Consider the following 27,925-nt stretch of genomic DNA (forward strand, 5'->3'; position numbering starts at 1 on the left):
CCATCAAAATCCTAGAGAAGAACACAGGCAACACCCTGTTTGAACTCGGCCATAGTAACTTCTTGCAAGATACATCCACGAAGGCAAAAGAAACAAAAGCAAAAATGAACTATTGGGACTTCATCAAGATAAGAAGCTTTTGCACAGCAAAGGATACAGTCATCTTGCCCCTCCTAAGGACCTGTAGGGTATTATGCTGAGTGAAGTAAGTCAATCGGAGAAGGACAAACATTATATGCTCTCATTCATTTGGGGAATATAAAAAATAGTGAAAGGGGAAAGGAGAAAAAATGAGTGGGAAATATCAAAAAGGGAGACAGAACATGAGAGACTCCTAACTCTGGGAAACGAACAAGGGGTGGTGGAAAGGGAGGTGGATGGGGGGTGGGGGTGACTGGGTGACAGGCACTGAGGGGGGCACTTGATGGGATGAACATTGGGTATTATGCTATATGTTGACAAATTGAACACCAATAAAAAATTAAAAATTAAAAAATTAAAAAAGTTAATTTCAACAAGCATTGCCAGTGGAACCTGGATTAGACTGCCCAGTTCTGGGTTTGGGGTTCTTTGAGGATAGTCTTGTTTTGTTTGTAATACACTGAGAAGGACTCATGAAATTCAGAAGTGTCATTCAAAACAACATCGATTTGGATTTCTTCTCATTTTAAACGAAAAACAATGTATGTAAACTGCAGCCCATGCTTGGCATCAAGTACAATTGGCATCTCAAAGGCACAGGGACTTATTTCTAACTTATATGTAAGTTCTGTCGTTTGAGTAGTTTGAGGAGCCACTAGTGAGAGGGATGCCAAGGGCCTGCAGTGGGAGACATGGTTTTGGGAATGGCCTGTTCCTGCCATTCTGCAAGCCAGCTCACCGGGGTGGACATGGTTTGTTCTCTCTTTCCTCCCACATTCATGGTGAAACCTGGAACGAAGTCCTGGAAACCCATCAAAAACTTCCCACCGACCAATTAGACTTGAGAAAGCATCAAGAGGCTGTGTGAGAGCTCTTCACAAGTGAATGCACTGATTTCTTGGGCCATTTATTAGTTCTTAAGACTGTGATGCTGGCTCTCAGTTTTGTAGTAGATGGAAAATATTAATTTGATTCTCTGGGGACTTATGGTCCCCTCCATGCTTAAAAAAATGAAATTGGGGGAAGGGTCTCTTCTTTCAGGGGATCTTAAGAAAATTGCATGTATTGTTCATTTTTGTTTATCTGCTACTGAGTTGGCTCTTTGTTCTTTTTTAAAAACATGGCCTCGCAGGCACAGATGCCCGGGGCAACCATTCCTGGTGTGCGGTGGGGTTGGATGACACAGCATATTCCTGGCGTCTCCCGGGAGCTGGTGCCCCTGAGGTGGTGTGGGGCTGCAGCCCTGATCCAGGGCAGTTCTGGGCAGAGAATTCCCTCCAGGAAGAACCACAGGGCAAAGAATGGGAAGGGAGCAGTGGCCTTCCAAGGCCACAGGGAGCAGGAGCCTCCTCACCACAGGGCTGCCTCTGCCCATAAAGCTTTTGAGCTCTGGCCACACTCTTACACAGGAACAACACTGTGTGGGGAGACGTGTGTTCAAGCTCTGGATCTGCCTATGACTTTGACCTTCAGAAAGTCTAGTCCTCCATTTCCTAAACCAGGGGTTGGCAGACATTTCCATAAAGGTCCAGACAGTAGATATTTTGGGCTTTGCAGGCCATGTGGTCCTTATTGCAACTACTTGGCTCTTCAGCCACAGAGCCAAAGAAGCTGCAATAGATAATTAGTTAAAAAAAAAAAAAAGAGAGAGAGAGAGAAGAAAGAAGAAAAAAGAAAAGAAAGAAAAAAACAAAAGAAAAGAAAGAAAAAAATAAATAATGTGCATGGCTGTATTACATTAAAATATTATTTGGGTAGTAGTCTTGGTTGATCGCACAGGCTGTCATTTAACAACCCCTGGGCTAAGCTATAAAAGAGGGATGACAATCCCATCTCCGGCTATCTCATGACGTCCCATCACTGTGATGATCACATTGGTTTTCTTCAAAATCTAACCGGTCCTATACAAATGTCAGTTAATATCTTCTATAAGTAATATTGATTGTGTTGGTCACAATGTTAAGTACTTTACCAGCAAAATTTAAACCACAAAGACACTCAGGAAATTGAGATTTAGAGTTGATACGTATCAGGATATGTAAAAAGAGTTTAAGTGATACAGGATGTTAGTGGCTCATGTGGGTGTACAGTCCACAGATGGGAGAGAGTTCAAGGTTGGTTCGACCAAGGGACTCAAAACCAAGGACAGAATTTTTTTTTCCATCTTTTATCCCTGCCTTCCAGGGCGTCACCCTCATCCTATGTTGTAGTCACAGAGTGGCTGCTGCCCTTGAGGCCAGAAAGAGAGAGAGAAAGAGAGAGAGAGAGAAATCACAGCCAAAGTCTTGATTTTCATTCCAGGTGGACTGGCTTCAGTCACATGCCCTCTCCTGAACCAACTACTCTGATAAGGAAAGAAAGTGCTAATTGGTCTAAGGCAATCAAGACCCATCCCTAGGAGTAAGGCCATCTTGATACATGGCACATGCAAGGCATGGGGAAGATTAGACACTGAACTGAAAAGTAGAAGGTACAAGGGAAAGGGAGTACTGAAGCTGGGTGGTAGCCAATAGATGTTCACTATGGGGCACTAACCCCTGGCCTATATGTTACCTCCTTTGCCCAAATAAGCTGCCTAAGAATTTTTTAATTCCACTGCAAACTGCATAATTTTTTCAAACTAGCATTTTCTGTTTTTTTTTAATGCCAATTTGAGTTTATTTATTTTCAAATGTCCCAGTGTATTTAGAGTATATGTATCTCCCTTTGCACAGTCAATACAAGTTCCCCAAGTTACTTATATTTTGTAAGTCAAGTAGTAAAATAAGTATGCCAAAGGATTCAACATCTCTTTAAGTGGCAAAATTTTCTATAATGGAAAAAATATTATAGCAAAAATACTATTTCTTCTAAATGTTCCCGATTTATCTGTAGCAATGACTTCTGTTTCTTACGATTATGTTTTTTAAATACTTGGATATTGCCAGATTTCCAGACAACCAATACTCCAGGCATACCTCAGGGAGATTGTGGGTGCAGTTCCAGACCATTGCAATAATGTGAATATTGCAATAAAGCAAGTCAAATGAAATTTTGCTTTCCCAGTACATATAAAAGTTGCATTTACACTATGGTATAGTCAGTCTTTCCAGTATGCAATAGTATGTCTAAAAAATGATGGTCGTACCTTAATTTAAAAATACTTCATTGCTGAAAAATGTTAGCCACCATCTGAACTTTCAGTATGTCAAAATCCTGGGGTGCCTGGGTGGCTCAGTGGTTGAGCATCTGCCTTTGGCTCAGACCATGATCCTGAGGTCCTGGGATCCAGTCCCACGTCAGGCTCCCTGCATGGAGCCTACTTCTTCCTCTGCCTGTGTCTCTGCCTCTCTCTCTCTCTCTTTCTGTGTCTCTCATGAATAAATAAAAAAAAAGAACCCTGTTGCTGGCAGTGGGTCTTGCCTCAGTGTGGATGGCTGCTGACTGACCAGGATGGTGGTTGCTCAAGGCTGAAGTGGCTGTGGCAATTTCTTAAAATAAGGAAAAAATGAAGTTTGTCATATCAGTTGACTCTTCCTTTCACTTGAGCACGTAGAAGTCAGTGTAAGATTATTCACAGGCCTCGTTTCACTATTGTTCTGTCTCAAGGAATAGGGAGGCCTGAGGAAAGCGAAGGAGAGAGATGGGAAACAGCTGGTTAGTGGAGCAGTCAGGACACACACACAATGCTTATCAGTTAAGTTCACCATCTTAAGTGGGTGTGGTTTGTGGAACCAGAAAACAATTACAATAGTAACATCAAAAATGATTGATCATGATCACCATAACCAATAAATAATAATTAAAACATTTGAAGTATGAGAATTATGAAAATGTGACACAGACATGAAGTGAGTCAATGCTTGGAAAACACACCAAAAGACCTGCCCCATGCAGGGTTGCCACAAACCTTCAATTTGTAAAAACTGGTATATCTATGAAGTGCAAGACTATGAGGGGCGTCTGTACATGGGATGTGAGGAAGCTCTAAGTCAGTGGTGCTCAAAATGGGGTCCCTAGACCAGCAGCATCAGAGTCACTTGGTAACCTGCTAAAAATGCATATTCTCAGGGTGTCTGGGTAGCTCAGTCAGTTAAGAATCCAACTCTTGATATCAATTCCAGTCTTGATCATGGGTTGAATTCAAGCCTTTCATTGGGCTCCACATTGGGCAGGGAGCCTACTTAAAAATATATATATATTCTCATACCCCATCAGAGACCTACGAATCAGAAATCTGGGGAGTTGGCACTAATCTCTGACTTAACAAGGTTTCTAGGTGGTTCTGATGCAAGTTCTAGAAACATTCACTGCATTAATACATGGAAATGGAAACTAGAGAAGATTGGTGGTCTAGAGTTCTTTTCTTAGCACCTAAACTCCTTGAAATAATTGGTCCTTTTGAATACTTCATCATATTTATACAAAGTAGTCCTGTTTCCATAAGTTGATCTTGGGTGGCTGGGTGGCTCAGTCAGTTAAGCATCTGCCTTCTGCTCAGGTCATGATCCCAGGGTCCTGGGATTGAGCCTCACATCAGGCTCCTTGCTCAGTGGGGAATCTGCTTCTCTCTCAACCCTCTGTTCATGCTTTCTCTCAGTATCTCTCTCTCTCTCTCTCTCTCTCTCTCAAATAAATAAAATCTATAAAAGAAAGAATTATTAACAAGTTGATCTCTAGTTTATAGAATGAGGGCAGGTTATCTGTGAGAATTATAGTTCCTTCTTGACTTGTTCTAGTTTTCCTACTATATGAAAGCATCAGATCAAGTAATAATAACATAAAGACTGCCTTAATGTTTCATCAATATTTAATGGCTTTATCCAAATCTAAACATCTTCCCAGTTATCAGATATTAACTCATTAGTCCTCTATTTTTAATTTCCTGAATGTACAGGATATTTGGGTCTTTTCCAGAGGAAGGAATAAATGAGAACTCAATTTGAATGCTGTTTTGGTCTCAAGTTAATACCTTTGGCAAGAAGAGAAACTTTGAGATTTCTTTGGCCCCAGAAAGCCAAGAAGGCCCAGTTGAACAGATTCAGTGTTCAACAGGAATTGTGACCAACAGCAACTTTGAACAGAACAGCTCATTTCCCATATGTCCTATGGGGCTTAAATGTCATCTTTTGTATTTAGTAAAATTCTTAAACCTTGAAAATACTGATTTCTACATTGTTTTGTAAAGTTATACTCAGGAGCCTTATGTTTAATGTTCTCTCAAAGGGCAAGTTTCAAAATTGGAAAATAGAAAGTAATATGCATTTTTCTTAAAGATCTTCATGAATACATTAAAATATCTACCAACTCATGAATATCTCCTGGATGTAGATTTATGGAGACTTTTAGCAAACCTACAGAAGTAAGTCAGGTGAATCATAGTGGGAAGATTCCAGTAACTATGTTTTAAAATTCACCAGAGAATCATAAAAAATGTATGCTCATTCTATTCCTGTGGCTTATATTCTATATTCCGTCCCCATATAACCTCATGATCAGGAGTTTGGGTTAATAAGCAGGAAATCTAAATGTCTGTTGACGTCTTTCCAATAGATTGCAGATACTAGTGGGGGTTCGGTAACATTTTTCACCTTGCCATGGCCATTTAAAAAAGTAAACATAGCGCTTGCTTCATTAGCACAAAACTAGAGCCATGCAGAGAATATTAACATGGCCCCTGCACAACAATGACACACAAATTTGTGAAACGTTCCATATTTGTTTCTAGAATACACACTCTGGAACTTCTTCTAGAATATACTCAGGAACCCATCTTGTTCACTGCTGTATCCAGGAGACCTAAAACAGTGCCTGGTATCTGGGAGGACTTACTAAATAACAAAAGACTCCTAACTCTGGGAAACGAACTAGGGGTGGTGGAAGGGGAGGAGGGCAGGGGGTGGGGGTAAATGGGTTACGGGCACTGAGGGGGGCACTTGACAGGATGAGCACTGGGTGTTATTCTGTATGTTGGCAAATTGAACACCAATAAAAAATAAATTTATTATAAAAAATAATAATAAATAAATAAATAAATAACACTGAATATAGAATTTCCTCAATAAATAATGCTGAATACAAAAAAAAAAGTTAAACACATTCTTAAGATCTCCATCATCTTCATAAATATTTATTTTCACATAAATGTCCTTTTCTCACATATATTATAAATAAATAATATCTTTCCTCTAAAAAGGAAGAGAGATACCAACAAGAATCTAGTTATAAGAAAAACTTATAAGAAAATATATATTGGAGAGTGGAGAAAAGGAAGTCTTTGGATTTTGCCAAGTGATAAATTCAAAATGGAAAACATTTATAAGAGTGATATTCGAAGCTCATCAATTTTTTATTCCTTGCCCCTGGAAGTGTGCCTACTTCTTGTTTTCTTTCTCCCTGGCCCTAGACAAGCTTTGGTTTTGTGAACAGTCTTTTTGGCATCATCAAAGACTATGCCAAGCCTTCAGAGACCTCACTCCCATTGGATTTCATTTCTGGGCTCACGAAGGTGAAATCCTTGTGGGACTTCCCAGCTCCAGGCAATAAATTGACCCCCATCCTGGGAGGGTTGTTCACAGCTGCTTGATTTGAACTACTGCTTGATTTGTGCTACTATGCCTGAGAAAGTTCCACGCGCACCCTCCCACAAAGGAGACATCCTTTCCTCTGCCAGTAAACATTTTCAAAAATAACTTGCAGCTTCTGTTTGCCACTGTCACCTCTCCTGTGTGGGTTTTATTAACACAAAATTCTGCATGCATGGAAACTCCATTTCCAAGTCTGTTTTTTAAATTACTTCAACTTAAAGCAATATTCATGGCAACAGTTTGTGTAGGCTAATTACATGGTTCAGTTATTCTTCTAACAAAGTACCAGGCTTGCAGAAAGGAACAAAATAAACCTTCACATCTATGAACATCCTTAATAAGACTTCTGTATGGAAGGAGAAGAGAAAAAGATCCGTACCTCTGGTATGATAAATGCTACTTATTTCCTGAATAAATATTGACCTCCACCCCCATTTTTTTTTTTTTTTTTTTTTTTTTTTTACTTTGACCTTTTTAATCCAGTCCCATGCTCAGGGAGCAAGATTTAAATTTTTATAGGCCATTCAAAAAAAAAACATAGATGGATTGATATTTATTGAGCACTTACTAAGTGCTCAGGTGTGGGGCTGAGACCCTGTACATGCTAATCTGCAAAATTAGAGTCACTCCCTGCTTTGGGGGAGTTATCAGTCATGGGGGAGAAATCGATCCAATAATGACGTTATGATATAATCAAATTGAGATAAATACTGGGGAGGAAAGAACAGAGATATGAAGAAAGCTTCCAGGCTGGGGCAGATGGTGAGGTAGTGACATAGGAAATCCTTTGGGAGGAAATGATGCTCAAGGTAAGAGACGAAGGAGTATTTAATAAGGTGAAACAAGCATGAAATTAAGTGAAAGTAAGGAGATCCTTAGTAAAACTTTGAAAACAGATTTGACTAAGAAGTGCTCTGAAAAACAAGAGAAAGAACATAGTGTTGGGAATTAGATAAAAATCTCAGGATTTCTCAGTCCTTCAGAATATATTTAAATTTAGTTTTTAGTAAATAGTCTGGAGAAACATCAACTTCTCATCAAAACACATAAGTTGTATTCGTCTGCTCAGGCTGCTATAACAAAATATCACAGAGTGGGCAGCTTTTAAACAACATAAATAAATTTCTCATAGTTCTAGAAGGTGGAAATCCAAGATCACGGTGCCAGCATAGTCAGGTGGCGGCCCTCTTCTGGTTCACAGATTTCCCATTGTATCCTCACAGGACAGAAGGAGCTAGAGAGCTCCCTGGAGCATCTTTTATCAGAGTGCTGATCCCATTCACAACGGCTCCACCCTCATGACCTAATCTCCCAAGGGAAGGGCCCCCCTCCTAACACTGTCACATTAGGGATTTGTATTTAACATATGAATTTGAGGGGACACAGATATTTAGGCCATGGCATTAAAGCCCTTATGGCCTGCTAAGCATGGGGCATTAATAGGCTCTCTCCTAAAAGTCTATAGTAAAACCCACATGTGAATGCTTCATATTGTATTACAAATGCGCAAAGATGGGTTGTAAAAGCTTTTCCTAAATTTAAATTGTCCTGTATCAATCAGGTTAAATTCATTTTTGTGCCACATTAACAACCTCCAAATCTCAGTGGCTGGGGGTCCTCGCTCTGGGACCCATGCGGAGGGAACAGCCACCATCTGGAGCGTTACCTGTGTTCATGGCAAAGACGTAAGAGAGGAGGGCAGAGTACTCACTGACTCATCAAGTTTCTGCCTGAAGCAACCCATGGCATGGCTGTTCACAGGGCAAAGGTCAAAGAGAGTCACACGGCCAAGCTGCCCCTCAGTGGAGTGGGTACCTATACTCCTCCCGGGCAAAGGGAACCGGTGAAGAGTAATACCCCGGTGCCTCATAAGAAGCCCACTGGGGGCAGACTGGGGCATTTGTTATTCACAGGTGAGTCATCTGTGCGAGTCACTGAGAAGAAGAAGGAGGTGTGGAGAGGTCAGATCATCTGGCCCAGGTCACAGAGCTTGTGGAACTGGATTTCTAAGACTAACTCTTCATGGTCTTAACAATTGCCTCTTGGTAATGACATCTGTCAAGGCTCTCAGTGCCCTCTGAGAAGTCCTGCTCTCTATTTCCAAGTCTTTCCTGCCCCCATATCAAAGCCCCCAACATGAAAATAAACTCGCATCATCATCTTTCAAATTACTTCTTGCTGGGGCACCCAGGTGGCTCAATCGGTTGAGCATCTGCCTTCATCTCAGGTCATGATCCCAGGGTTCTGGAATCAAGCCCCACATCAGGCTCCCTGCTCAGCGGGGAGCCTACTTCTCTCTCTCCCTCTGCCTGCTGCTCCCCCTACTTGTGCTCTCTGTCTCTCTGTGTCAAATAAATAAAACCTTAAAAAAAAAAAATCACTTCTTGCTGAAGCTGAAACGTAACCTTTCTCTCCAGAGTGTTTTGTCATCTGAGGTCCTGCCACAAAATATTTTCTGGGCTTCTGTTATCTCTGTCATTACTCTTGTCACTTCCTTTAGTGGCCTTATAGGCTGGGTCTGCTTTCTCTACTCACTGTAGTGGTGATGTTACCAGGAAGCACACGTACCTTCTTTCTCTCCCTCCATCACATTATGACACTGTTGGAAATCCCTGAATGGGACCCATGACTCATTATTTTAATCAATAAATCTATCAAGGAGCACATAGGGCTAGCAATGTGGCAGACACTATGGAATCCTGAAGAGAGCATCTGCCAGGAAGGAGGCAGATGCATTGGCCATGAGAGAAGGTAACTGTGATTCCAAAGAAACACTTTCCTGAGGGAGTGGCGTGTTGGGTGGTGTGCTCCATTTGACCCTCATATATGTGAACATATACATCCGGATGGGCCATCTGCCCTCTGCTAAAATAAATGTGAGATAGCTTACAAGTGTGAAGTCATTGCAGCAGGTTTAAGACACGATGAAAATTTTACAAGATAAAAGTAACAACATCTAACTCTTCATCAGATTTAACATGAGAACAATGTGGGGGGGGTGGGGGGCAAATTTAATGCTGTTATTTTTGGAAGCCAGCAGGAGAATCAAGTTTATGGATATTTTTGAGGACTAGCTGATGAAGAGGTAAATCACGTACTATCCATGCCAGCTTAACAACCACCAACATGAGCACTGAAATCAAAGGCAATGTTTGTGATCAGGAACCACGTGGGCTGTGTAGACCTCAACAAAGCATAAACAGAGGTAAAGGGTGAATTAAACTAAGCTGTCCAAAGTGAGATTTTCTTTAAGTATAGGAAGTGGGGGGGGGGGGGGTGGCTTATTGAGGAGTTACCTGTTTGTTATGGGAATACCGTTTTTGTTTAAAAAGTGTTTATCACAAAGACTGCCTGTTGTCCACAGTCACAGCTCCCACCTGACAGTGGTGACTTTCTCATTTCCCGGCCCTAGCTAATGGTAAAGGTGAAGGGAGAAAGAATGTCTGTGCTCTCCTTGCTTCTGAATTTCCTTCTGTCCTTCTCTTTTTGCAGTAGCTCAGAGAGCCACCAGACCTATTGCCTCAATTACTCAGCCACATCTTTTATCTTGAGAGCCTGAGGCAAAGAGATGACTTTGGAATTTACTTCAAAGTCAAGTACCATTTCCTTTTATGTTTTCCCTAGGACTCTTTGGATGTAACAGGTTCTAAGAGTTATTACAGACCATGTAAAAGGGAAAGAAGAAAAACAAATGATCAATAATATCTTTTAATGACAAATCTGCTTTCCCTGTAAATAACTAGTCCACTGGACACTTAGGAATTGGCAGTGGTGCCCATCCGGAAACATTATATCATCTTTCCTAAAATTTGGGTAGGTAGGGCTTAAAAATGCTCTTTGTTCTTTGGTTTGTTTGTAGAAGAAATCGGTACATTGTGTGGCTTTGTGACCAGACATTTGGCTTTTGTAGGATTTGGCCCCAGGAAAGTCCTATTGCACAGAAGCCCGGAGCACCACTTAGATTGCAGTTTATGGGAATGGTGACCCCTAGAGCACCTCACACCTCACGGAGCACAAAGTTAGTGTTGCAGTGTTGCCCAGGGAGCTGTACAACATGGCAGCCATGGGTCCTAAAGCAAGAAATTTCTGTAGGGGAACTTAAACATTTGCTAATAAGAATAACTGGAAAGATGGGAAGCCCGGGTGGCTCAGTGGTTTAGCACCACCTTCAGTCCAGGGCATGATCCTGGAGACCCGGGATCGAGTCCCACGTTGGGCTCCCTGCATGGAGCCTGCTTCTCCCTCTGCTTGTGTCTCTGCCTCTCTCTCTCTCTCTCTCTCTCTCTGTCTCTCATGAATAAATAAATAAAATCTTTAAAAACAACAACAACAAAATAACTGGAAAGAATTTTCCCTGACTTCCCTAATTCCTTTGATCCCTTCAGTATCATGCCAGAGCCCTTCTGTATGATCCAGAGAACATGGCCCAAGCCTTTCCAGAAAACAGCTCTTCCCTGCAGCTGTGAGAAGCCCCTGCCAGAGCACCATCTCAGAGGCATGGGAGGGAAGGTGGCCACGGGCCCGAAACACTTCGCTGTGAATCACTGCGCCTTTGCTGTGGTCCACGTGTGCCAGAAAGCCTGGGTGTGGCCTGGCCAAGATAAGAGAGATGATCTTTGGGAAGAGACTTGGCTCCATTTTTGTAGCTTCAGCCTTTCAGTGTTCAATTTGCTACTCAAACTAAAACCTCATTAGATTTCCAAACGTATAAATAATCCTGTGGCAAAAGTTTTCCCTGGAAGCTGATGGATTGGATTCCTGGCCAGGGCCCCAAACTGGCGAGAATCCAGGTCCATGTCTCTCCCTTCCAAGCTAGGGCAGAGATTAATTTAACCAAGCTCAGCCACTACTTTCAAGTAACTGTGGAAAACCCCATATCAACTGGCTTACATTTATCTGTGAAATGTATATAGCACCTGAGATATTTAAGGAAAAGAACTAGGGAGGGCCATGTCATAGTGGTAACATACAATACTCTCACAACGCATAAGGCTTTACCAGGCACTTGCTCAAACATCTCTTAATCCTTAGCACAAAACTCTGAAGCTGATTACATTGTCTCCATATGTCCCTGAGGCTCAGAGAGATGATGTGACTCTATAAAGTCACATGGCCAGTAGATGGCAAAAAAGAACCTGGATAAAGGTCTCCAGGAAAAAAAAAATAATTCAATGCTCCTTACACCACAATTATTTCTTAGTCCTCAAGGCAATTTCCCATTTCTGGGGAGCTGTTAGCATCATGAGACAAAGCTGAGGAATCAGGGGGAGGCTCTGGAGAAATGGGAGGTGCATCTGCCCTCCACAGCCCCACAGTACAGAACAAAAGGATCATCACTGATAGTTGATAATCATAGTATTAAAATATACAATAAATACAATAATTATACACATAGTGCTTATAACATGGAATAATTATAATACATAAGAAGAAGTAGTAATAATAATAAAGGTGAAAAGATGACTCCTTCTTGAACTCTTGCTATGGCCAGGCACTGTGCTGCATGCTGGGCATGCACCATCTCTTTGTCTGTACAATTCCCCTGTGAGCACTGACATTATCCCCATTTTCCAGGAATTTAGACAAATGAGGCAACTTGTTGGGAATTAGGGTCACTCTGGGCAGAGGGCAGGAACGATTCACACGCAGTCCTGTCTGAAGCAGACATGTGTTTTCCTTCTCTGCTTTGATCTACACAGCATGGTTAAAAATAATAATAATAATAATAATAATAATAATAATAAATTAAAAAAATTAAACAGCGTGGTTGGAGAACTGAAATCTGTGTCATGCTATGGGCTCCCTGGAACCGGGAATGCACCTGGAACCTGAATGCACTGGGATTTACCCTCTGTACCATGTGGGACTAGGCCTTATGGGTGTCTGTATGTGGTGGTGGTGGACACTGATGGGAGTTGAAGTCTCCTTGCTCTTTCTTAGACAGTTGAGATGAGACAGAGAAAGAGACTGGAAACTTGATGCGAGCTCTGTCCATAGGCTTCAACTAAACAATGGCTAAGAGCTCTACCTGCTGTAGACTGTTCTAGGCATTCGTGAAGATGAGCTCAAGACCCCTCAGCAACCTGACAAGACAGGCACTCCTGTTACTTGAATTTCACAGTCGAGTCCTAGGGAGCTTATGTAAATTTCCCAAGATTCCACAAGCACAGGCTGCCCAGCCCAAAGCTACATCCCCCTCAAGACAGATTGATGAGAAGAATGTTTTTGTCTGGGGCTCTGAATTCCTGTCACTGTTCCCCTAAACACACTCGATACTTATTATAAAACAAAAGCAGGCTCTATTGATCTAGACTCATCCATGAAAAGGCCTTTTATGTCCAATCTGTCTTGACAGAAATGTTCTTTTCTTCCCTAATGCACCAAAAAAAAAAAAAAAAGAAAGAAAGAAAGAAAAGAAAGCCAATAGGGAGATGAAAGAAAAACTTATGGCTACTTTCAGAATCATCAAATATCTTTATTCTCTCTTCTGAGGCCTTTCAAAATTCTAAAAGCTTCCAATTATCCCTGCCTGGATCTTTGGCTAAATTGTTTACTACTGATGCTTCTTGCCCGACTGTTATCTGGGGGGTTCAGATGTTTTTACAGTCTCCCTGAATCCCAGTGGGTGCTGGCAGCCAGAGCTGTCCCCTGAGGTGTGGAAATCTGGGGCAATGACCCAGGGCTGTGTTTTGAGGAAATCCGTTACTGGGGCTCCCAACCACCCCAGCTGGAATGCAGCTGCCAGTGAGTCAGCATGGAAACCAGCCCTGAAGGCCACAGGTGAACCCCCCCGCCACCACCACCACCAATGTCTTTTCTTTCCACTGATTCCACCCCCAGCCTTTCTGCACCTGGAGTCTCTGCTTCCTTCTCTATCCCTTACAGCCTTGATGAGAATCACAGCCGTCTTTGACCTGGCTGAGAACTTGGAGATGATCTAGTACCTTCCACTATTTCCCAAAAGAGGAATCTGGGATACGGAGAAGGGAGGGTGATCCCTCAGCAAGCCTTGAAGCCTGGATCCTAGAGCTCCATCCACCCCACACCCATGTGCTCACTTTCATGACCTGCCATCTGTATGTGGCAAAGTGGAAAAGACTGTGTCTGCCCAAATTCCTGTGAGGAATGAGCACTGAATGTTTTCAGAAGAAATAATTTCAATAAAGCTGCTAATGTGGGTAGACGAGAACCCCACAGATATGGTCAAACTTTGAAAGACAGGTGCAAATTGCTAAGCATGAGGCTGGGCAAGAGAAGGGATAAGTTCAGCAGTGAGAGAAAGAGCTCTCTTTTCAGAGAAGGAAATGGAACCAGAAAAATGGTGGGGGGCTGTGGGCTGTATATTTGACCCCTCCCCTCAACCCAAAATCTTCAGTAAAATAAATGTTAAATAATAATTCATAATTCATAAAATGTTTTCCCTGAGTGGGTTTACGGTGGAAACCAACATAGGAAACTAACCAAAAGACTTAACTTGGCATTTGGCCCATGCTGTTCAAGAGAGAAGCAGTATGGGTACAAACAGAATCCCAGGGGCCAGAGAAATCCATTGGAATCTCAGTGCCCCTCAGCAAGTACGTGAATATCTACAGAAGGGCTTCGGACGTCCCTGGGCCATTGAGCCAATTGTACCCCCATCTCCAAAGTGCGAAGGTTGACATCTGGGCAGAAAGATGGGCTCAGCTATCTTTGGGGAGGCGAGAGGAGCCTCTACAGTATGCCTTGGGCCCTCCAGAGGCTGGCCCTGAAATGCCAGGGTCATGAGACAAAGGACTTAACTGGAAAGTGGAAAACAGGCAATAGCCTGGGGCAGGAAAAACATTTAGTTAAGGGTAGGACCCTTTTACAGCTCAACACAGGCGTGAGTGGGTGGGAGAAGGGAAGAGGAAGAGAACACATGTCCTTGATGGCACCTAGGTGCGTAGTAGCCAGAAATTTGGCTCCATGAATCATGTGTCACCAAAAAGCCAGGGCCCCTCCGTTCAAGACAGTGTCACGTTCAAAGAAACAGTCCAGTAGATGAAACAAATGGAAGAGCTATTCTCATGTTCGCTTGTGTTTCTCAAATACCTTTTATGGAATCCAGTGCATGAGCCATGGCAGTACTCACTAAGAGTACTGTCTCTGTCTCCCCAGTGCTTGCACACCCTGCAACTGCCTCTTGATCCAAGCTCTCTCTATTGAAAATTGTCTTTGTCTTTGCCTCTCCCCTCTCCTTGCTGCTCTGTATCAGGTAGATCAATTTAACCTCTTGGACTTGTGTTTTCCTTTTCCCTTCCTTACCCTGATTCTCAGCAACAAAAGAAACTCAAGGAACTGTCCCAACTAGCAAAACCCCTTGCTTTCCCATCTACCCTCCAGTGTTCATTCTCAGTTCTCCTAACTATGCATCACAATGAGCATGGGAGCAGAGCTGGTGAAACTAGAAGTCTCCCCCAAGGGCCAGAGAGAGGGAAGAAGCCAATGGGTGAGACTAAAGTCTTAAGTGAGAAGGGTAAACAAAGCTGGAGCCCGTATATTGATACATCTTATCACTGCCCCTGACTGGAACATGCATACTCTAGGACATTTAACAAATTTCAAGTATTTCCTGTGTATCAAAATCTTGATACATTTCCCTGCTTGGTGGAGTGCTGATGGCAGCTGCCTTCACCATCATTACTGGGAAAGCAAGACATCTGAACAAGGATTCTTTCATTTCTTTCATTGGCAAATAACAATGTCAGTCCCACAATAATACTTAACCACGTTTAAGGACCCCATTTTCAACCTTGAATTTGGCACCTGTAGATAGATGCTTGCTAATGACAGTTTAAGATGGAATTTTCAAAACCAAAGTCTAGGCCACAGGCTTATAAACTTGCCCACCAAGCTCACAGATATATCATGTCATTACTGAATAAAGTCCCTAAGAGTTTCTTGCGTCCAGGCTTCTTGGTGCCTTGATAGGAGAAGTGATATTCTGATATATCTGCTTTTGTCTTCCACAGCGGTGAGAGCAAAGAGAACAGTGCAGCCAGCTTCACTGGCTGAGCTGCTGGTGGCTGCACTGCACAGGCTGACGTGGTACCTACCCTCTGTTATTGCAGTAGGAACTCTACAGAGAAAATCGTGATCGATGCCATCAAGGAAAAGGTGGAGAAGTCCATCAGTAAGTCCTTGAGACAGGTGCCCCAGAGCCCCTGAGTGAGCTTACTTAAAGGGATAGAGGGCTCTGTGGCTGCTGGGAACCAGGAGCACTTCCATCCTAGAAGCTAATTCCATTAACTTGAGGTCATGGCTCTCAGAAACATGGATTTGAGTCTGAGCGCATCGTATGCTCAGACACACAAAACAATGGGCTCCAGGCACACCCTGGCAGCCTCTATGAGAACACCAAGCTTGTGGAGAATGTGAGTCTTTCTCCAAGGCCTTCAAAAGTGAGTTCAGGCAGGAAAAGACCTACTTCCCAGATGACTGAAGGTGAAGGCGCTTTGTTTTTAACATCCATACTGAACCACACACAAAGTAAATGGGGGTAAACACCACAGGGAGCCTTTCTGGAGGATAAACTACATTCATTATATATATATATACATATATATATAATATAATATATATATATTTCTTTTTTTTTTTTAAGGTCACTGAACTCCAGGGCCAATAACATTATGCTAATTGCAGTCTCAAGAACTAAAATTTGAGAATAGGAACTAAGCAAGCCCAACGATGACTTAAGTTAATTTGTGGATCTTTGTATAATTAAATTCAAATAAAGAAATCCATGACACATGCCCATAAACCAAGATTTCCTGGGAAGCATCCAAAAGGAACAACTCAAATTGACGATTATCAGCTCTACAGAAACAAAAAAAAATTTTTTTACAAGTTCTGAAGTAAAATAGCCATTCAATTGGGAGCTTCTTTTCTTCTTAAATTTTTTTGTTCAAATTCTAAAATGACCCAAGGAACTAGAATTGAGCTTCTTGATGAACAAGACAAAAACTCAGTTAAAGCAGATTAAAAAAAAAAAAAAAAACTTTTGAAGTCATTTTGGAGATTATTACCCATTTTGATAGGTTAGTGAGGAAGACAACAGTTCTCTTCTGGAGATTTCTCAATAAAATATGGGACCTTGTCATTGAGGGAAGAGATTCCTGTGAGCTTCCTGTAAGTCTATGACTTTAAAGATGACGAATTCTCTAGAATTCCACCCACCATGTGATTCTATGAATCTATGATTTTTTTCATATTTCCAAAAATTATTTCAAAACTTCAATAGTAATATGTTTTGTAATTTTTTAAAAGATTTTATTTATTTATTTGAGAGAGAGAGAGAGTAAGAGAGAGCGGAGCAGGGGCAGAGGGAAAAGCAGACTCCCCGCTGAGCAGGGATCCCAGTGTGGGGCTCCATCCCAGGACCCTGGGATCATAACCTGAGCCGAAGACAGGTGCTTAACCGACTGAGCCACTCAGGTGCCCATAGTATGTTATTTTAAAATGTTGGAAAATTAATACATATCCTCAGAAGGTAAAATGAGTTCTTCTCAAAAAGCAATAATTATCCTTATCATGAAGTGGATGTAGGTTTTATAATTAGTACAAAAAGATATGTTTGTCCTTGTTCATCTGATTTTGTCCCTTCTAATTAAAGGCTGTATGGTTTACAGAATAAGATAAAGCTACCAAAGACTTTATTCATATTATTGAAATAAAAATGCACAATACATTGCCAACTTGCTGAATTACAATAGTTAAGCTTCGTTTTTCTCTGCAAGCGGCTGATTTCAAATTAGTGAGTTTTTCGAAGACATTTAAACAGCAAGCAATATGTTAAATGAACCTAAGATACGGTTTGTCTCCAGGGGCAGTCAGCTTCTCTAAATGATTACTATGGATCTTGGTTATATTTTGTGCTGTAATGTCACATGCATTTAAGACTATATTGATTGTGTCTTGTTTTTTCAGGGGATCTTGAAGGAAAGGTGAAGGCTTGACAATTTCCAAAAATGTCGACCTCTACAAGAGATTAGAGGGTGGCCTCCCCTTTGGGATAGAGATAAAAGATTTTTTGGGATGCCTGGGTGGCAGGGCATGATCCTGGAGTCCTGGGATCAAGTCCCACATCCAGGTCCCCACATGGAGTCTGCTTCTTCTCCCTCTGCCTGTGTCTCTGCTTCTCCGTGTCTCTCATGAATAAATAAAATCTTTTTTTTAAAAAAAAAAAAAGCACTTTTCATTCCAGAGGTACAAAAAAGATCAATTAAGACTTGTGTCCTTTTCTAGAAGTTTGTCATTTAAGTAGAAATTAATACACGAGTCTTAGAAAGTCCCCAGTTGTCCACTGGAATAAGAAATCGAGTTTTATGAACAAGAAGTGAAGCTTTCATCCATGTGACCTTGTATGTGGGAGGCTGACATTACCAGCCATTCTCGGGGTGGCCCTTCTGAGCAGTTTCCATTCTGTCCCATTCTCATGTCCACCTTCTAGCATTTCTGAGCGTTGCCCCCCTTCTAGCTATCTAGAATGCATTGCCCCAGCTCCTGGGATATATTCTCCTTCGATGACCAACAATCTCTCTCTGCTGTTCTCCCTTAACAAGTGCCTGAAACATTTTTAAGGAACACATGTGTGGCAGAAAACATCGTGTCACCAACCAAGAGACACTTTCTCTCCACAAGAAAATTAACTCCTGCAGGTAAAACACTGCTTCCTTTACCAACTCAACATCCTTGCTTGCTACCTTGTAGCTTGTCCAGTCATTGTGAACAGAAGCGTGGGAGGAATTGTATTTGCCTCTCTACGGCCAAGGCCATGGAAGCTGTGGAGCAGGGCCTCCTGGGGACTCTCACACCACTCTGGTATGATCAACGACTTCACATTGTGAAGGCCACAGTTTCTCCACTTTCTCTCTGTGCAATGAGATAGCCATGTCTATCTCACGGGTTGTTGATCAAATGAAATAATAGACAAAAAGAGCTTAGCTGGTGGTCTGGAACATGGCAAACACTGGGTGGCATCTGCTGCCATCTTGGTTTTACTCCCCCAGTAGGCAGGGCAACCATCCTGTTAGTGTTGGTCGGGCCCCGTTATGTTGTGCTACAGGTTGTGCTAGGTAGGTACCCTTGGAGGACAGGAAGCACAGCAAACCCCTGTCCCTGAGGTGGGGAAGCTCTGCCGCAGCGAGCAGACCTGCAGTGCAAGTTCAGAAAGGTGAAGAGTCTGTGAAGCTGGTGTACCTGACTGAGCAAGGCTGCATGTGGTCCATGGGGCTGCAGGCAGGCCTGAGGCCTTAGGAAGGCTGGAAGTCCCTGGAAGGATAGGTGGGATGACATCCCAGATAAAGAACAGAGCCGGAGGAAAGGATTGGAGGCAGAGAAGCCCCTGAGGATGTAGGTCCTGGCAGCTGGTGGTGTGGAGGCTGAGCCCCAGAGGCCGACTGCCAGCCTCACCTCCTGGCTGTGCCCGTTCTGCCTCTGTGACCCTCGGCCCCTTCCAGAAATCCTGCCACCCTGTGCTCCCCTCCCTCTGTTGTGAGGATTCAATGAGCTAACGGATGGAGAGGTACTGGAAAGCATGGCTGGCACTGAGTCGGCACTCAATTAATGCCATCATGATCAGAAAGGGCTGCCAGACTGAAATAAGACTTGCAGTCATTCATTTACTCACTTCTGCACGAACTCCTCGACTGGCCCCCTGCTGCGTGTGAAGCCTCGTGGGACACGGGGTTGCCTATTTCCAGTATTTTGTCCAGGGAGGAGGTGCTGGGTGGTAACTCCTGATTGAATGCACATTGTTGAGAACCTGTGATATTTTAGAGTTTGCCCTAGATGTCAGGTTGGGACACAGTGGCCACCTGGCTACTGCTGACCAGGAAGGGTAGACGTGTGTCCAGCATTCTACATCAAGGGGCTGCTTCATGCATTTTCTCCTTCCAGTGAGTTATGCAGAGAAGTTACACTTAATCCCATGGTATAGACGAGGAATCTGTGGCTATAACCATGCTCAAGTTCACCTGGCATGTCAAACAGCAGAGACCAGGCCCGCGTCAGGCCGCCTCAGCATAGGTAGGCTTCCAGAATCACAGCAACTGGCTTGGCAGCCAAGTTGAGGGGCCCAGCCAGGAAACTGCTAACAACAAGAAGTTGAGTTCTTGGACAGGAATGATAGGTTTCCAATGCTGATGAAGAAAGAGTTACCAGAAGCAAAGCGCAAAAGGGCGCATAGAAGGAGACCAAAGTAGAGAGACCTTTACTTTGTGAGTGAAACTCCTCAGTGAAGCAGGGTGAGGTGAGAAGAGCCTGGGCCTGGGCTTCTCAACTGTTCCTTTCCCCGTAAGTCGTGCCCTGCCCACGTCCATTTGAAAAGATGACAATTTTGATTCTTTTAATTATTCGCCACTTCAAAAATAATTATACCACATCACAAAACCAAATCAAAGTAAGGAAGCAAAACAACTCTGCACTAAGACTGCCTTTCCCTACAAAATTGGCCTCCACTTGGCATTATCAGAGACTTTGATTCGCCCCCTGCTCTATCTGCCAACCCTGTGAGGTGTACCGGCCTATCCTAAACTGTCAGAAATGCACATAAATAGAATAAGATAAATGTGAGAGAGATTTCAAAGGTGAAGGCAGGAGGACTTGATGATTGATAAAAAGAGTCAACAGAAAATGAGTCGAAGACACCCTCAGGTGTTCTAATCCGTGTGCCTAAAAGGTTGGTTGAACAACACTGAGGATAGACAAGAAAGTGGGTCAGGGAGTCAGTTTTAGGATTCAAGTGTAGGTGAGAAGTCATGATGAGAAGTCATGTGGAAGCTGGATAAACATGCTCACGACCATCTCTCAGTGAAAAGCCATGTCAGATGTGCATTCACTCGTCACATGGGCTCGGGGTGCTTGCATGGAGTGTGGGGCGGAGGCTGGCTCTGCATCCCTGGGGAATGGCTTTTTCTGCACGGCCCAGCATGAGTCACCAGTGAGTCTACATTCTAACAGGTGGGAAGGGGAAGCGGGGACAGGAGATCAGAGCCCTGCTGTTTAAGGATGTGACCCAGAAGTTACACACTTTTGCGCATATCCATCTGTAGATTTAGTTGCTTGGCCATATTTAGCTACAAGGGAAGCTGGGAGGTGTAGTATTTATTGGAAGTGGACATGTACACACTGAAACTCAGAAACTCCACTACTACAAAGGGGGCGTGAATGGTTTTTGAGGGACAAGCAGCGAGCAGTCCTTGCAGCAGCTTGATTTGTGAAAATGAAAGTTTCTAGTAGTAATAGTTTAAAAAAATATTCAGGGACAATTCAAGATTGAATAAAATGTACACTGTCTCTCCATGCAAGTATGGAATCTTTCCTCTAAACTGACAAGAGGTGAGGAAATAGAAATGAACCCTTAATATTTTATCTATGACTTAACCTTAGCCCCACAGCTTCCTGGGATTTACAGTAAATGAGAAAGAGAAAAAAACAAAGAGAGAGAGAGAGAAAGAGCTTCTAGAATAATATTAAGTATTTTACTGATTTTTCTTATAGTTTCTTTAAACATCTGTTATGTCTACCTTGGAATGGATTGCCTTTTCCTCTGAAATTATTTACATTTAACCACTCCTATTTCTAATTTCCAGGGAAATCGAGTAGACTAGGGAAGGCTAATCCTCATTCTAATACTCGATTTCTCTTCTACTACTATCTCCTTCTTGGGGAAAAGTATAAAAGCCCACTTGCCTGACGTAACTATAAAAAGTGGTATTAGAAAAGTTTGTAAATCTAAAGCTACACAACGAATATTTAAACATGTACAGACACGTTGCAGAAGTTGGGAAACAACTTGGGAATGACTTTTTTTTAAAAAAGATTTTATTTATTTATTCATGAGAAACAGAGAGAGAGAGAGAGGCAGGGACACAGGTAGAGAGAGAAGCAGGCTCCACGCAGGGAGGCCGATGCAGGACTCGATCCCGGGTCCCCAGGATCAGGCCCTTGGCTGAAGGTGATGCTAAACCGCTGAGCCACCCGGGCTGCCCAATGACTGTCTTAATCAGCGACGGCTGTCATAACAAAATACCACAGACGAGGCCACGTAAAGGACAGGACGTTATTCCTCTCAATTCTGGAGGCTGGAAGTCCATGATCAGGTCGCCAGCTGGTTAGGTTTGTGGTGAGGGCTCTCTTCTCAGCTTGCAGACGGCCTCCTTCTCAGTGGCCCCACGCGGCAGGGAGAGAGGCCTTTCTTGTGTATCCTCTTTCGATGGCTCTAATCCTATTGGATCAGGGCTCCACTCATATTTAATCTTCCTTACTTATTCCCAGTATAGCCACAGTGGAGGTCAGGGTTTCAACACAGGAGTTTGGGCGGCGGGAGGCACAATTCAGTTCACAGCAATAACAAAATGCCTTTTCTTTTTTTTTAGTCACGTGTACCTTTGCCAATGACCGCCCGGATGAGTCAAAAGGCCAAAATACTGCAAGTTCCATTAGTCGATAGATGTGGCCTAGGCTTAGCTGGAACCACCGCAAATACCATCCGCATTATCTTAGATCCACATGGAATGCATCACAAGTATAATGTCTTTAAAGTTGGAAGCCTGGGCTCACATCAAATCTCTGCTTTCGGCAGAAATCAATGCAACAGTAATGCAGTTTTCTGATCCGCATGATTGGAGCTTCCAGAGGTGTAAGCCTGGTGTGCCCTGATACCCACTCTGTCTTGTTTTCTAGGGGATTCTTTGATTGAAAAAAAAAAAAAAAACCTTTCTGCTTACTATTGCCAGATAGTAATTTTGCCTTTTTCCCCTCCTCGGGAAGCACAAGATTCCTAGTTGTTTATCTGTTTCTCTCCGATAATTTCCTCTTAGTTATAAAAGCGCCACAAAAAGGTAAAATGCTGTATTTCTAAATAAGTCTGCTAAATAAGGTTAGAGATATTCCTAAATAGGCTGTGTTAAAAATGCAAAGATTGTTCTACATCACATAGGTTTCACCCTCTAAAAGAAATAGAGGGGGACCCCTGGGTGGCTCAGCGGTTGAGCGTCTGCTTTTGGCTCAAGTCATGATCCTGGGGTCCAAGGGATCGAGTCCCACATCGAGCTCCCTGCATGGAGCCTGCTTCTGCTTCTGCCTATGTCTCTGCCTCTCATGAATAAATAAAATCTTTTAAAAAAATAAATAATAAAAAATAAAATAAATAAAAGAAATAGAAATACATTCTTAGACTCTGTCTGTATACTTGTGAAATAAGTCTCAGAAGCCTAGACTTTTTGCCTGACCTGCCTAAGTAAGTGAAGCCAAACTCCTTTTGCCCATGTTGGCCTTCGTCTACCATCCACGGCGGTGTTATTGGTATCGTGATGAGCATCACTGCCTTCCAGATTGCCCACCAGAGCAAAAGCAGCCAGTGAGCGGAGCTGTGGGCGGGGGTTGAGGGGGGTCTCTAAACTTTCTCTTGTCTTGGGCTGAGGTGATCTTCACCCTCATTTTTTTTTCCTTTTTTTTTCACCCTCATTTTGATTTGAAAGTGCACACAGTCCCTGAGAGACGATGACCGGGGAGCCCTGGGCTCTCAGTGTCTACCTGTAGGTAAGAACTGCAGAAGCCAACTGAGGTATAGCTGGCATCGCAGAATGAGTCAACTCGGGGCTAAAGCCACAAAATCTCTCCTGAGAACGGGCATTTCTTCCATGACTGGAGTATCAGTGGTTACCGTTATGGTGGCTGTTACCATGCATGAGGCCGTGGGGTCTTGCGGTCCACTCAAGGCTTTCTGTTTAATGTTCCCCTTCATAGGGTGCTCCCCGAATGACATGTGTGAGTGGTCGCAGGAGTGGGGACTCCCCCAAGGCTCTTGGGCATCTGCCCCTCAGAGCAGGGAGGAGGGGCTGCAGTGTGTCATAGGCCCTCAGGGGCCTACTGTTGGTTCATCCCACTTCTTTACCAAATGACTCAGCCTTACACAGAGGTAAGATCATGAACTACTTTACATCTTTTAAGAACCAGAGCTTCTAGATGGCATGTTGGCTAGGTGAGCTAAATAATTTAGGGATCTTTACGTAGTAAAATAGATACCCATTAATCCATCTGTGAATAGCTGATCGGTGATGGGGAAGGAACTGGGAGCTGCAGGAAATTAGGAGTCGCAGTTTTGAGAGCTGGATGGCCTTCTTGTGTTTTAAACTACCCAGACTAGTGTGTGTGAATAAGTCGAGCTCTGAGAAATCGTCATCCCCTTCAAAAACCATGAGGCCAACACAGCTTGCCTCCACTTCAAATAGTGGCACAGATCAGAGCACGAGAATTACTGGCAGCCCACAGTAACCATATAATAAGATATGTTGGTTTCATGCTTCACAACTGGATTCCAAAATAAGGAATGTTGGGATGCCTGGTTGGCTCAGAGGTCGAGTGTCCTCCTTCTGCTCAGGGCGTGATCCTGGGGTCCTGGGATCGAGTCCCACATTGGGCTCCCTGCAGGGAGCCTACTTCTCCCTCTGCCTGTCTCTGCCTCTCTCTGTGTCTTTCATGAATAAATACATAAAATCTTAAAAAAAAAAAGAAAAGGAATGTTATGTTTTAAATTCCTCTATTTTGTTTCCTCTTTGCTATTTGATGCACATTATACGTCATGCAAATCACAATCTTTGACACTCTTTTTTTTTCAATTGAGCATCTTATATTCAGCACCTTAAGTCATTCAATTATTTACAAGCCATAGGCATGGAATCTACTTAGAGTTTAGTGTTAGATTCCACGGACAGAGTTGGCCTAAAGGAGGCTCCCCTTTCTGACTCAACCAACAGAGTACTAGGGAGAGATACTGGAAATGAAAATCTTCCCAATGATGCAATGGAGACTTCAATGTTTCCCAGTTGTGAAGCATCACTCATTATTTATTCAGACAATGAAACTTGGGGATGGGGAACACTATGTATGTTAAAGCTTTAAATCGCTAGGTATTGGACGGAAATGCTTTCCAAGATCCAGAAAAAAAATAGCTGGAGTTCAAGCACTTATTTCTAAAAACTGATTTGGTTAAGGATGCACTTTAGGTATGTGCATCAGTAGTTACTTTCTACTTATTGCACTATTTTCTTCTTTACTTTCAGAAACGTGGAGGCTCCGACACTGGTTTGCTGTGTCCTTTGCTTACTCTTGAGCTGCAAACAGTCATAAAAGAGGGTGGTTCATGCCCATCTCACTAGACAGATTAGAGGACAAAAGTATTGATCTACTCCCCATGTCAGGTTTTCGTTTTTGTTTTTGTTTGTTTGTTTTGTTTTTTGTCTTTTTGTTTTGTTTTGTATCATCCAGCTTCTCTGTTTACCATCACAGAGTTTTGTAGGGTCCTTTTTTGGGGTAATAAGACATGAATCCAATTTAAATCTTCATAAAATACAATGCTGAGTTCCTAGGTGGCTGTCACTCACTCTATGGATTAGTTCTGGAGAAAGTTGGGCTTGGTTTCCAACGCGCGGATAATCCAGCTCTGCCGCTCCCTAGCTGCGTGACCATGAATTTTCTCCGCCACTGGTTTCTCTCGGTAAAATAGGAATATGGACCTCGGTGGGTGGTCAGGAGAAGGAAATGAAATGACGCCTGCAAAGCACTCCGTCAACTGTCGCCCAGTATTAGGATACCGTGGCCAGGGCTATTGCTGTTGGTGGAGAACTGAGGGCCCGCGGCGTGCCGTGCAAGCCTGAGACAGCGCAGTAGCCCGATGGAAGGAAACGTGCCAGAAACGAACCTGTGCACGCGGGCCCCAGACACGTCTGCACGCGCGTGGCTACGACAGAGACACAGGGTCAGCTCCACGGCCTCAAGCCTTCGCTGAGCGCCTCCGGACAACCGGGCACGCGGTGCGCAGCCCGCAGTTACAAAGACAAACCAGGAACAGGCCCCGTTTGGGGGAACCCTCCAAACCATCAAACTCGACGGTAAGTCCTGCCGTGAGGGCCCCGAGACTCCGGAGACCGGAAGGCACCCCAGCTCCCGAGCGCCGGGTCCCGGCCTGGGCCTGGGTTCGGAAGGAAGCGGCGGCTCCTCCCGCCGGGGACGAGGCCCTGGGAGAGGCCGAGCCGCGCTGGCAGTGCGGGCGGGGAGCGGAGACGGCGCCGGGCCGGCCGGGCCCCGAGGCGCTGGGCAGCACCCGCGCTGCCTGCTGCTCGCTGCTCGCAGCGCCCCCGCCCGGCCCCGAGCGGCCACCGCACCGCTGGGGCGACCGCAGCCCGCGCAGGTGCCAACTCGCGCAGGGAGGCGCCTCGGCCGCAGAAGGGCCCCCGCGGCGCCCGCGTCCGGACACGGGCCTTCCGCCCTCCGAGCTTCCCACTTCCAGTAAGATTCGCTGGCGGCGTGGTGGTCAGGCCACGGGGCCTCACGTCCGCATTGGCGGGAGCCACTTGCGGTGCACACAGAGCAGCGTGTGCCGCCGGCAGAGGGCGATCCCACAGAAGGCCTGAAAGCGGCGTCCCGGGGGCGCGGAGCCTCTGCCGGGAGGGGTCCTCCTCCGCGCGGTGCCGGTGCCGGTGCCGGTGCCGGTGCCGGGCAGAGCAGCGCAGGCGCAGACGGGCGAGGCGCTCCGAGGCACCTGTCCACGCGGGGAAGCGTCTCTGGCAGAGGCTACCTGGGGCGCGAGTCTTTCCTCGCACTACAGGGGCCTCAGCTAGAAGATGGTCGGGGGGCCCGGGGCGCAGCGGTTTAGCGCCGCCTTCGGCCCACGGCCTGATCCTGGAGACCCGGGATCGAGTCCCGCGTCGGGCTCCCTGCGTGGAGCCTGCTTCTCCCTCTGCCTGTGTCTCTGCCTCGCTCTCCGTGTCTCTCATGAATAAATGAATAAAATCTTAAAAAAAAAAATGATACAGGGACTTGAGGGGAGGAAGCCGTCAGAACCCCGGGGGCAGGGGTGGCGGCTTAGGGTGAGGGCTCAGGTTACCCCACATCACGGATTACCTTGGGAGATGCATGTTGTTGTTATTTTTTTAATGAAAGCATCTTTTTTTAAAGCTATATGTCCACCATTTTATTTTCTGATGTTACTACCATCTCATTATATATATATATATATATATATATATATATATATATATATATATAATTTTTCCCCCCCATTCCTCTCATCTATTATTTCAACTGTTGAGACACGTAGTGCATGAAGCAAACCAGCGGCAGAATGAGAAAGAATAAGGAGCAAAAAAAGAAGAGATGGTGCTTCGGAGTGATTGACAACCCAGTTTCAAATCCTGGCCATGTCCTTTACAAGCCGGGTGAGCTTGAAAAAACTAAATCAGTTTCCTGGTTCCTAAGTAGAAACTAGAGGGCTTATTCGGTTGGTGTGTGGCTTAATTGACACAAAAAGGAGGAAAATACAGCCCAGTGCCCAGTACACAGAAAGGGCTTAATAAATGGTGTCAGTTATTATAATTATTATTACATTAGAATGTCAGGCAAGAAAAAGGGCAATTCTTGACCGCATATCTCCTCTCATTTTATTTTACAGGCCTAGCTGGACCGGTTCCCTATGCTTATAAAGTCCCCTGTGCCCATATTACAAATCAAACAGACAAGGGATGCCTTGAATAATTGGGAACTACAGTTGCAGTTTTTGAGGCGAATGGACTCCAAATCCAGCCAAGAACAACAACTTGATCTGTAAAGCCTCACTTGCTACGAGGAATTTATAAGGAGGAAAATCAGGGAGTAAAACAAACGCAGTCAGATCTTTTTTCCAGAAAGTCATTTTAATAGTCCTCTCAACCTCAGAAAAGCTGGACAGAATTTCATGACCTTAAGAGGCTTTGTTGTGTTAGAATTTAGGAATTAGGAGGCTTAGACCACTGCGTGGTACCTGTGATACTAGAATAGTTCTTGCAGTTAAGAAAATAAAAGTCTTGGGATCCCTGGGTGGCGCAGTGGTTTGGCGCCTGCCTTTGGCCCAGGGCGCGATCCTGGAGACCCGGGATCGAATCCCACATCAGGCTCCCGGTGCATGGAGCCTGCTTCTCCCTCTGCCTGTGTCTCTGCCTCTCTCTCTCTCTCTGTGACTATCATAAATAAATGAAAATTTAAAAAAAAATTAAAAAAAAAAAAAAAGGAAAATAAAAGTCTTACATTCGCTTTGATACTGAAATGTGTCCCAGCCCGCTGGCGGGGAGTCTCAGTTAGACCCACACGTTTCATCAAATACAAATAAGACAGCGGACGAGCACCGGCTTAAGGCTCCGCTGGAATAAAGGCCGGTGCCA

At 44.1% G+C, this 27,925-nt stretch overlaps 1 protein-coding gene, 1 long non-coding RNA gene and 1 pseudogene across 4 annotated transcripts in view; all 3 read left to right on the forward strand.

Annotated features, from left to right (window-relative positions):
• Positions 1 to 27,925, forward strand: part of PLEKHG7 (pleckstrin homology and RhoGEF domain containing G7) — a 78,436-nt gene that overhangs the window by 48,048 nt on the left and 2,463 nt on the right. Inside the window, 17 exon segments of the mRNA XM_038559169.1 lie at positions 918 to 1,066; positions 5,397 to 5,501; positions 6,527 to 6,628; positions 8,313 to 8,392; positions 10,200 to 10,240; positions 10,243 to 10,303; positions 11,093 to 11,291; positions 15,707 to 15,731; positions 15,734 to 15,790; positions 15,793 to 15,858; positions 17,655 to 17,676; positions 17,678 to 17,773; positions 18,290 to 18,317; positions 18,319 to 18,385; positions 23,478 to 23,602; positions 24,794 to 24,875; positions 24,878 to 24,931. Of these exon segments, the coding sequence (XP_038415097.1) occupies positions 918 to 1,066; positions 5,397 to 5,501; positions 6,527 to 6,628; positions 8,313 to 8,392; positions 10,200 to 10,240; positions 10,243 to 10,303; positions 11,093 to 11,291; positions 15,707 to 15,731; positions 15,734 to 15,790; positions 15,793 to 15,858; positions 17,655 to 17,676; positions 17,678 to 17,773; positions 18,290 to 18,317; positions 18,319 to 18,385; positions 23,478 to 23,602; positions 24,794 to 24,875; positions 24,878 to 24,931 (1,359 nt within the window).
• LOC119869478 lies at positions 5,745 to 5,842 on the forward strand (annotated as a pseudogene).
• On the forward strand, positions 25,249 to 27,562 carry LOC119877034. 3 transcript variants are annotated; one of them, XR_005370514.1, is made up of 3 exons: positions 25,249 to 25,621; positions 26,822 to 26,947; positions 27,181 to 27,562. It is a non-coding gene; the product is annotated as an uncharacterized LOC119877034 (long non-coding RNA). The 3 variants fall into 3 exon arrangements; XR_005370516.1 differs by having other exon boundaries at positions 26,830 to 26,947; XR_005370515.1 differs by lacking the exon at positions 25,249 to 25,621 and adding an exon at positions 25,879 to 26,018.

Source organism: Canis lupus, chromosome 15 (assembly GCF_011100685.1).
Source record: "Canis lupus familiaris isolate Mischka breed German Shepherd chromosome 15, alternate assembly UU_Cfam_GSD_1.0, whole genome shotgun sequence".
Classification (NCBI taxonomy): domain Eukaryota; kingdom Metazoa; phylum Chordata; class Mammalia; order Carnivora; family Canidae; genus Canis; species Canis lupus.